The sequence below is a fragment of the Theobroma cacao genome, chromosome 6 (assembly GCF_000208745.1).
Source record: "Theobroma cacao cultivar B97-61/B2 chromosome 6, Criollo_cocoa_genome_V2, whole genome shotgun sequence".
Classification (NCBI taxonomy): domain Eukaryota; kingdom Viridiplantae; phylum Streptophyta; class Magnoliopsida; order Malvales; family Malvaceae; genus Theobroma; species Theobroma cacao.
The window spans coordinates 12,275,304-12,285,260 of NC_030855.1; the positions used below are offsets into that span (position 1 = coordinate 12,275,304).

General features: G+C 37.4%; 2 protein-coding genes across 7 annotated transcripts; both read left to right on the top strand.

Moving 5' to 3' along the window:
• Positions 226 to 4,160, top strand: LOC108662600 (endoglucanase 25). The gene is made up of 6 exons (XM_018123342.1): positions 226 to 874; positions 1,209 to 1,519; positions 1,639 to 2,100; positions 2,775 to 2,910; positions 3,003 to 3,175; positions 3,297 to 4,160. The coding sequence occupies exons 1-6, from the start codon at positions 496 to 498 to the stop codon at positions 3,696 to 3,698; spliced, it is 1,863 nt and encodes a 620-aa protein (XP_017978831.1). The 5' UTR covers positions 226 to 495; the 3' UTR covers positions 3,699 to 4,160.
• On the top strand, positions 4,537 to 8,994 carry LOC18595697 (MLO-like protein 13). Of its 6 annotated transcripts, none has more exons than XR_001928516.1 (14): positions 4,537 to 4,838; positions 5,383 to 5,440; positions 5,957 to 6,168; positions 6,276 to 6,392; positions 6,575 to 6,623; positions 6,717 to 6,796; positions 6,954 to 7,028; positions 7,139 to 7,227; positions 7,306 to 7,355; positions 7,443 to 7,483; positions 7,580 to 7,703; positions 8,212 to 8,279; positions 8,364 to 8,424; positions 8,530 to 8,932. XR_001928516.1 is itself a non-coding variant. In XM_018123343.1 (14 exons), exons 1-14 carry the CDS (start codon positions 4,719 to 4,721, stop codon positions 8,770 to 8,772), a joined length of 1,488 nt encoding a protein of 495 aa, XP_017978832.1. In that variant the 5' UTR covers positions 4,537 to 4,718; the 3' UTR covers positions 8,773 to 8,984. The 6 variants fall into 6 exon arrangements, 5 of the variants coding, with proteins under 5 accessions (XP_017978832.1, XP_017978836.1, XP_017978833.1 ...); XM_018123343.1 differs by having other exon boundaries at positions 7,562 to 7,786; positions 8,530 to 8,984; XM_018123347.1 differs by having other exon boundaries at positions 7,562 to 7,786; positions 8,364 to 8,405; positions 8,530 to 8,984.

Here is a 9,957-nt window from a genome sequence, read left to right on the forward strand (position 1 = left end):
ATATGGATTGGAAAAGAAGCAAACGTTACAGGTTTTTATTACTTTATTACAAATTACAATTGGGACAGACAGACTGTCGGTGTCCAGTAGCAGAGTTGTCAGTGTCGTCTTAACGCGCCTACCTTAATATTTTTTATTGAGTATTTTAAGTGCGCCACAATAACACACAATTAAAATAAAAAATATATAAGGAAGCATAAACTCACATGAGACAGATAATTAAGGGTTACACAGTGCATCATTGAGCAAGCACCGTCAGCGTGAGCAGTGCAGTCCACCCACCAAATCTGCAAGGTCAATATTACCCCCTTCCTTAAGTCCATCTCCTCACTGGCAAAAGCTAATAAAGAAAACAGCCACTGCCTACTTAAACACATTTCCATCCGCTTCACATCTGTCGGTGGTGGTGCTGCTGCTGCTGCTGTGCTGCTACTGCAACCTCTCTAATCTTGTCCTGTGTTGATTATTCTTGGGCCAGAGCTGAAATTACTCCAAATGAGCATGTTCGGCAGAGATCCATGGGGGGGTCCGCTGGAGATAAACGCGGCTGACTCCGCCACAGATGACGACCGGAGCAGGAATCTCCAGGACTTGGACAGGGCTGCGCTGTCTCGCCCCTTGGATGAGACCCAGCAGAGCTGGCTGCTCGGCCCCGGCGAGCAGAAGAAGAAGAAGTACGTTGATCTGGGATGCATCATTGTGAGCCGCAAGATCTTTGTATGGACAGTGGGGACCCTGCTGGTCTCAGGCTTGCTTGCCGGATTCATAACCCTAATCGTGAAAACGGTTCCGCGTCATCACCACGCGCACGGTCCGCCCGATAACTACACTCTCGCCCTTCATAAGGCCCTCATGTTTTTCAATGCTCAGCGTTGTACGTTTTCTTTTCTCCCATTACTTTTAGCTCCAACTGTGTTACTTTGCCAGTTGAACTTCAGATCTGATCCCATCAACATCGAACACCCAACACCCAACACCCAACACCCAACACCCAACACCCATCCCATCCAAGCAAACTGGAAAACAACCATGATTGCTACGTTGGGTATTGTTCAGATCGGATCGGATCAGATTAAATCCATGAGTTTCAGAATACTGTAGTAAATACACTTAACATCACCCAGCCTTTACTAGTGTTATTGTTTCATGAATGCCGGTCTTTCTTCAGCCAAATAATGGTAATAATCTAATTTATAAATCCACTGCAGCCGGGAAAATGCCCAAGCATAATAATGTGTCGTGGAGAGGGAACTCGTGCCTCCGAGATGGCAAATCGGATCCCTCAACTTTGATGAAGGATCTGGTCGGCGGTTACTACGACGCTGGAGATGCCATCAAGTTCAACTTTCCTGCATCTTTTGCCATGACCATGTTGAGCTGGAGCGTAATTGAGTACAGTGCTAAATATGAGGCTGCCGGGGAGCTCAATCATGTTAAAGAGATCATCAAATGGGGTACTGATTATTTTCTCAAGACCTTCAACAATTCTGCTGATACCATAGACAGGGTTGCAGCGCAGGTATAATTGTACTATTTGTTAATTTTATTGCTACCATACTAGCAATTGACCAATACTAGTGGTATTCTTGTTCTCATTCTTCTTTGTCAATTATTAGATGCTGACTTATAAATTCACAGGTTGGGGTGGGAGATACATCCGGAGGCAGTACAAACCCAAATGATCATTATTGCTGGATGCGCCCTGAGGACATTGATTACCCTCGTCCTGTCTATGAATGTCACAGCTGCTCCGATCTTGCTGCTGAAATGGCTGCTGCTTTGGCTTCTGCTTCCATCGTTTTCAAAGACAACAAGGCATACTCCCAAAAGCTTGTCCATGGTGCCCGGACCCTCTTTGAGTTTGCAAGGGATCAGCGAGGCAGATACAGTGCTGGTGGTTCTGATGCCGCCATCTTTTATAATTCCTCCAGTTACTGGGATGAGTTCGTTTGGGGTGGAGCCTGGTTATACTATGCCACCGGGAACTCTTCCTATCTTCAGTTAGCTACTCATCCTAAACTTGCCAAGCATGCTGGTGCTTTCTGGGGAGGCCCAGATTATGGTGTTCTTAGCTGGGATAACAAGCTAGCTGGTGCTCAGGTAACTCTATGCTGCTTTTCTTTCTAGTCTTGTACCTTGTGTAGCCGCTGCTCTGTTTTAATTATTTGATGTAAGGCTTTTTTGACAAAATCTTGTTCAGAATTTACATTTTAAGTTGGTGTGCATTGTTTAGAACACTGTGATGTTCAAATAATTTATGTGCATTGCACTTTAAGCAAGGAAGGTGATTCTTCTTGATAAAATCAATTAGCTTTCTTTGAGGCATTTGGTGAATTTCTCCCAGTTTCTGCCCTTTGTTCATATTATGATTCAATATTGCATTTTGATTTCAATAAAGGTACATCCTAATTCTTGTTTCCTTGCCATTTTTTCAATAAGAACAAAGTTTTGAGGGTAACATTGCCACTCATCAGTTATCTCTTATTTTGTAGTTAAATCATTTTCCCCACATTTTTCTGCCTAAATCATGTGTATAATTGCGCTACAATGTCAGCGATCATACATTTCCGGGATCACAAGGCTGTTAAGTTGCTACTTTGAACTATTTATTTGCTCAACTGCTTATTTCTCTGTTTACTGTTACGATATGCATTGACTTCTACTTGCAACAATTTGCAGTATAGGGTAATTAACTTTTTGGATTGTTTAACTATAGTGCTATCGGGAACTAACTTTCATGTTTATCACCATATAACCAATAATTCGTGTTTTAGGTGCTTCTGAGCCGGTTGAGATTGTTTTTGAGTCCTGGATATCCATATGAGGAAATATTGAGAACATTCCACAATCAGACCAGCATAGTTATGTGCTCATTCCTTCCAGTTTTCACTAGCTTTAACAGAACAAAAGGTAAACATATGTGCTGTTTTTGTTGACCTTTTCATACTCAAATGTATTGGATGTGTACTTTTTGGACTACAATAACTTTGGACATTACACAGGAGGTTTGATCCAGCTAAACCATGGAAGGCCTCAGCCTCTACAATATGTTGTCAATGCAGCCTTCTTAGCCACCCTATACAGTGATTATCTTGATGCTGCCGATACACCTGGATGGTATTGTGGTCCCAATTTCTATTCAACTGATGTCTTGCGGGACTTTGCCAAAACCCAGGTATGTTGTGGTCTGTTCTTTTTCAAATGATTGTCCAGTGGACATGGTTAAGCCACTTAATCCTGAATTATACAAAGGCAGGGTGGCCAATAATTTTGTTTTTCGGCTGTTGTTTTGGCAGATTGATTACATCCTAGGAAAAAATCCACGGAAAATGAGCTATATTGTGGGTTTTGGTAACCATTACCCAAGACATGTTCACCATAGAGGTGCTTCTATCCCTAAGAATAAGATCAAATATAACTGTAAAGGGGGATGGAAATGGAGAGATACCACAAAGCCAAACCCTAATACACTTGTTGGAGCCATGGTTGCTGGACCTGACAAGCATGATGGATTTCATGACGTTCGCACCAACTACAACTACACAGAACCAACTCTTGCAGGCAACGCGGGTTTGGTTGCTGCACTCGTGGCATTGTCTGGTGACAAGTCAACTGGGATTGACAAGAATACCATTTTTTCTGCAGTTCCACCAATGTTTCCCACACCGCCACCACCTCCAGCACCTTGGAAGCCATAAAGATATTTTAGATCTGTCCTCGTTTACGCTTTGTTGTGTGACCTACAGGATGATTTTGGAAGTAGTTTTTGGTACCCTGATGGCCTTGAGAGGGAAGGTAATGCAAAAGGCAAGAAAGGGGAGACAAGAAAGGGAACAACCTACAGGCAGAACTTATGTTTGGTTGTCAGGTTGCAGAATCGGCCCAGCATTCAGAACTGATAGTTGGAATATGAAGTCTCTTTGGATTTCGTGGTATACAGTGTATATGTATGATATCAATATTGTATTCTTTGAAACACGAGTTAAAAACTCCAGAATTGGTTAACAATAAATCTGTGTTTAATTTCTAATTCCTGCAGTTTTTCGGGGATAAGGATCTTGCAATAGTTGTTGGCATTTATGTGATTTTCGTCTTAAGTTAGTATTTCATACAAACTGAACTGGAAGTGTCCTGGAATCGAGAAGCCATCCATCTTGTCAGGTTATCGTGTATATATTTTCTTTAATGCTTTTCTCTTTTTAAATGACATTTAAATGACACGGCAATTATTAATAGTTGCAAGAGTTGATGTTTGTAAAGTTTCTTTCCCACTTGGATTGTAAGTGTATAACGGTTATATATTTCATTTGATGTAAAGAAAGGATGCGGTAAAGCTTGAAAAACTATGACAGTCGATAACAGCAGTGCGGATTGCGTTAGTAGCAGAATCTAGTGTAGCTGTTCTGCAAAGAAAAAGAAACATGAGAGGTCCAGCTCAAGTGATTCCTATCAACAATGAGAGTTCATCTGACCTTTATGCCTTTCTTTTGTCTCTTGGTTGATTCGTCGGCACGTTACTTGTTTTTTCCGTTTCACTTATGCTCAGTCAAATTCTTTTCCCTTACCTTTGTATATGCTTATTCTTTGTCACCTTCACTTCTTTCGCTTTCATATACTCATGAAAACAACCATCAAACAAGGCGACATTTGGGTTTTTATTGTTTCTTATTTGTTGCGGTCTCATCACCCGACTGAAGCACATTGACTTGTATCAAGACATGGCAGAAGAAGAGTCCAGCTCTCTGCAGTATTCACCAACCTGGGTGGTTGCTTCTGTCTGTTTTCTCATTGTCCTCATATCTCTTATTGCTGAACGAGGTCTTCATCGCCTTGGAAAGGTATCCAAAACAATCTTTGCTCGTCCAGGTTTTACCAGATTGCTTAATTGTATTCTCTCCAAGGATAGAATCGAAACTCATTTTTTTCAGTAAAATGTTTGTCCTGGAATTTCGATCTGTGCTGGGGGGAAGGGAAGCAAAAGTACAATTAGATATTCATTCTTTTTATTTTTTCAAAAAGTGCTGGTAATTCAAGGTAAACAGTAGAAGAGCTAAGGGTTCAGCCACGGATTTTCATTCTTCATATCCCAAACATAATACTGTTCTGAAGTTGCTAAAACCAACTTTTTACATACTTTATACGCTTGACTAGCTCATAAGTGATGAAGCATTTTAATTTAGAGAGAATTCTTGGTAGGATACATGTATACCATCTGCAAAATTTGTTCTGATTATATGTTGAACATCGAAATATTTCTTAGAAGTATATTGCATAACTGTTGACCATTGATATCAAGATGATTATGCAGATCGATATTTCTTAGAAGTACATTGAAATATTTCTAAGAAAATCTTCCATCTGTCTTTGTGTTTGCCAATCCAGTTTTTGAAGCATAACAAACAAGATGCACTATTTGAAGCTTTACAAAAATTAAAAGAAGGTTTGCTTGCTTCCTTGTTCTCTCTTGAAACATTATCTATACACAATATACATTTTATATTATCTTGCTTGTGATTCCCTAAAGTATAATGTTAGGCAGCTCATGTCATAGAAGTATATTTCTATGACTACCTATTAAGAAAACTTCAATCCAGCTTTAGCTGTATCACATTAAAACCTTCTGAGTTCATATATTGTAGAGCAAAGTTCAGTTTTAGGGAGTTTCCGAGAGAAGGTCATGTCACTTCCATATTTATTTCCATTCTTTTCTCTTCTGCATATACACTTGGAAATTTAAGATGTTCTAAGTTTCTGTGATCATCCATGGATTTGCCGCTGATTTTGGTTATTAAAATAATACAATTTGACGTGTCATTGAATTTCTCGGTTAATCTCACAAGGTGCTGAAATGGTGTATATATAATTCCTACTCCTTGCAACTTCGTTAGGCCTTGAATTCGTAAGTTATCTCTGTTTTTGCCTGACTATTGGGTTAATTACTGATGTTTGTTGACAGAGTTGATGCTCTTAGGATTCATCTCCCTTCTATTAACAGTCTCTCAAGGTCTAGTAAGTCGAATGTGCATCCCAGATGACTTGGTATCCAATATGCTTCCATGCAAGAGGGACAGTGAAAAAAAAGGCCATGAAGAATATTCTCCTCAACTTATAAACAATAGACGGCGCCTGTTTTCCACAGAAAGTAGCTCAGGGCAATGTTCGCATGAGGTATATTACCAATGAAACTCTAGATGAAGCTTACCCTTTCCAGAGGGGGATTGATTTGATTTTTGCTCCAAATTAATTAAATCTGATTTTTCTTTTTCTTATCTCAGGGTCAGGTCCCCTTATTGTCATTGGAAGCATTGCATCAGCTGCACATTTTCATCTTTGTATTGGCAGTTGTTCACGTGATATTCTGCGTCACTACAATGGTTCTTGGAGGAGCAAGGGTGACGTTATCTACTCGCAAACTTTTACAATTCGCTGCACTATAATTAGATTATTCATTTCAGAAAATGTTTTGCCTTAGCTCAAGAAGCTCAAACTAAGAAAGTTTAATTTAACCATCTGGTTTTCTTCAACTCTTCAAACTAAGAAAGTTTTTAAATTTTATTTGTTTTATATTGTATAGATACGTGAATGGAAGAAATGGGAAAAATGGGTTTCTGAAGGTAGAAGAGGTAACACCAAACGAAATTTTTCAAATCCACCATGTGTTAACTAGAGTTATATGGTTGAGAATTGAGAATCAATTTTGTTCTCCGGTCCTGCAGAGGAAACCCATCGTCACCGTAAGTTATTTCAACAACATGCACAAGGATTTTGGAGAAAGGCAGCAGTTGTGAGCTGGACAGTAAGTCTTTACAGCTATTTTTCTCCTACGTGTACTGTTACCGCTTTGAATGATTTGAGTTATTTTGCTTTGTTTCATGGCCACCCTTTCTTTCTCAAACGTACAAACCTGGCCTGTTGGTTATATGACAGCAATTTCTTATGTCGCTTTTTGGCAGATCTCATTTTTCAAACAGTTTTATGGCTCTGTTACCATGTCAGACTACATAGCACTTCGAGAAGGCTTCATCATGGTTAAGTCCCCATTATCAATCATATGTACTTTACGTTTGCATCTAGTGTTTTTTTCTGGGCTTTTGCTATACGAGAAGGACGTTAACAGCCCCTTTTGCTCACCTTCTAGGCCCAATGCCCTGGACATAGTAAATTCAATTTTCACAAGTACATGATGCGAACACTTGAAGTGGACTTCAAAAAGGTTGTTGGCATAAGGTAATCTAAACAGCATTGCAACTTTTAATAGTTAAGTTTTTTTTTTATTTTATTTTACTAATATCATTTAATATATAGCTGGTACCTGTGGCTATTTGTGGTGGTGTTTTTGCTCTTGAATGTGAAAGGTAATGTTTCCTTTAATCCAAATGAGGTGAATGTAGTTTTCGTTTCACATTTCAGTAATGGGATTCTATGGATTTCATGTTAAGCAGGATGGCATACGTATTTCTGGTTATCGTTTCTCCCAGTAGTTGTAAGTGGATTTAACTGCATTCAGTGGTTCATTCTAATTTAGTTGACGAATGAATTCACGTAACGTTAATGGTTTAAGTTAAACGAAATTGTACAGCTTCTACTTCTAGTGGGTGCCAAGTTAGAGCACATAATCATTCGCTTAGCTCAGGATGTAATTGAGAAGAGGGAACGGGGCGAAGGAGCCCAAGTTAAACCTTCTGATGAACATTTTTGGTTTGGTAGGCCTGGCATCGTTCTTCACTTGATTCACTTTATTCTGTTTCAGAATTCCTTTGAGCTTGCATTCTTCTTCTGGATCTTGGTATGTCAATATTAGCAAATAAGTTATCTTTATAATTAACGGTTAATTAATAATTATTAATCAAAATAACACTTGTAATTTTATACTTGTACAGTGTTTACGAAATAGATTAAAAATCTAACATATTTAGTTCATCATGTCATATCAGTATATCAAGTTATCATCCGTTATAACATGTCAATTTATCACATCAATTAATCAATTATTAGTCATAACGGTTAATTTGAATTTAAGTAAAAATATAAAAATTTGATTGAGCGTAATAAAAAAATAAAAGATTATTTAAATTTTCATACATAATTCAAGAGTTTTTTTTTTAAATATTATGTCCTTTCTCTTAAAAAAAGACAGCAAAAAAAGAAAAATTGTTGACCATATAATAAATAAGCTATCTCACTCGAGGTGTTTTTTTTTTTTTTGTGAAGTGCACATATGGTTTCCGTTCATGCATCATGGAAAAAGTGGGCTATATCATCCCTAGGCTTATAATGGGGTAAGACTCGACATCTTAAACTATATATCAATGTCCATCAATGCTTATTTTACAAATTTTGATCTTGTTTTTCTGCTTCTGCAGTGTAATGGTTCAAGTTCTCTGCAGTTACATCACCTTGCCTCTGTATGCTCTTGTCACACAGGTTGATGTTCCTGGCTTTGTTTTCTTTCGTATGCAAAATCTATTTTATGCTCTTTACTCCAAGGCTCACTGTGGCATTTTTCTTTTTGTTCCATCCCTATCAAAGATGGGCAGCAAATTCAAGGAAGGCATGTTTGATGACTTTGTAGTAGAATCTTTGGGGAAATGGAGGCAGGGACATAGAGGTGAGACAAGCATGGGGGGCTCCTCTAGTGCACATGTTGGACAGGTTCATAGGATCACCAAAGAATCATGTCAAAGCATACAAATTGAAGAGAAACAAACGATGAATATCGAAGAAAATATAAAATCAATAACTGAGCTGTCGGTGAGTGGACAAAACCCATAAACTATCAACTTAAGTTCCTCGCAGCGGTGTTTTTCGGCAGTTGATTTGGCCTAGGCGTAGCGAGTTCTACGTTGTTGGCACCATTTCCAAAAATGATGCCAAATAGGACACTGTAAAATGCAACAAATAGCTGTTGTAAGTGCAGCAAACCGAACAAGAATAATACAAACAAGAAGCCGAAGAAACTGATAATTCTTTATTGAATTCTCTCATTGACGGTTGCAACAGGTGTTACATGTATATACATTAAACATTTTCAGCAATAATAATGGAAGAATGAAAAGAAGAAAGTCCTTTAAATAATTATGTTAATTTGTTCAAACGGTAATATTTGTCAAAAGATTGTGTCAAGACAAAAAACATATTTATGTTTATAAATAGGATTCTTTGATTTTCTTAACATGAACCAACAGAAAATTTACAATCACCCTTTACCTTTTTAAAATTCTTTTTAGATTGTTTTTATATTATTTTTTTTTGAGAAAAATTATATAAAAATTTGATAATCTTGTCATACATCGGTGAGTATTCAGTAGATTGATTTTGTTAAGTGCAAAACACAACTTTATTATATCCATGAGGTTTCTCACTTGTAACCCTTTTGCACACCTAAATAAATAATCGGTAGGGTGAATAAAACTTTAAGAAAAGTGATATATATACACACCTTGAAGCCATTTGCTAATATTTTCAATTTTTAAATCCTATGTTTTAATAATTTTAAGGTTTTATTTTAATTTAACAAATGATTGCGCAAGTGGAACACTAAAGAAATTGGTTTTTGATTTTGTGAAATAAAATTGGGTTTGATGTTGACAAAGAAAAGTGACAAAACAGTTTTTCACCCGATTACCAAATAAGTTTGCTTTCCTTAATTGATTTGATGTGCATGAATTGTGTGAATTCCTAATTATTACATATTTGAATAGAGTTTTGTTGTTACAACTATGTATCTATTAAGTATAAGATAGTTGATAATAAACCTATAATGAATCAATTTCTAAAATTGAAAAGATTCTTGATATCTTCAAACTTTATAAAACGAATATGCATGAATCTATTGTTATGTCCTTGAACTTTGATAAATTGCATCATCATGGAAAGACTTTAAGAGAACCCTCAATACATAAAAAAAAGATTTGTCTCTTGAGGAGCTTGCGAGTCATCTTCGAATTGAAAAGCAAT

Coding starts and splice junctions, on each gene's coding strand:
- LOC108662600 (XM_018123342.1), top strand. CDS start 496: ATGAGCATGTTCGGCAGAGATCCATGGGGGGGTCCGCTGGAGATAAAC. Junction 875..1,208: donor GTTTTTCAATGCTCAGCGTT/GTACGTTTTCTT, acceptor AATCCACTGCAG/CCGGGAAAATGCCCAAGCAT. Junction 2,101..2,774: donor ACAAGCTAGCTGGTGCTCAG/GTAACTCTATGC, acceptor TTCGTGTTTTAG/GTGCTTCTGAGCCGGTTGAG.
- LOC18595697 (XM_018123343.1), top strand. CDS start 4,719: ATGGCAGAAGAAGAGTCCAGCTCTCTGCAGTATTCACCAACCTGGGTG. Junction 4,839..5,382: donor GTCTTCATCGCCTTGGAAAG/GTATCCAAAACA, acceptor TTGCCAATCCAG/TTTTTGAAGCATAACAAACA. Junction 7,787..8,211: donor CATTCTTCTTCTGGATCTTG/GTATGTCAATAT, acceptor TTTTTTGTGAAG/TGCACATATGGTTTCCGTTC.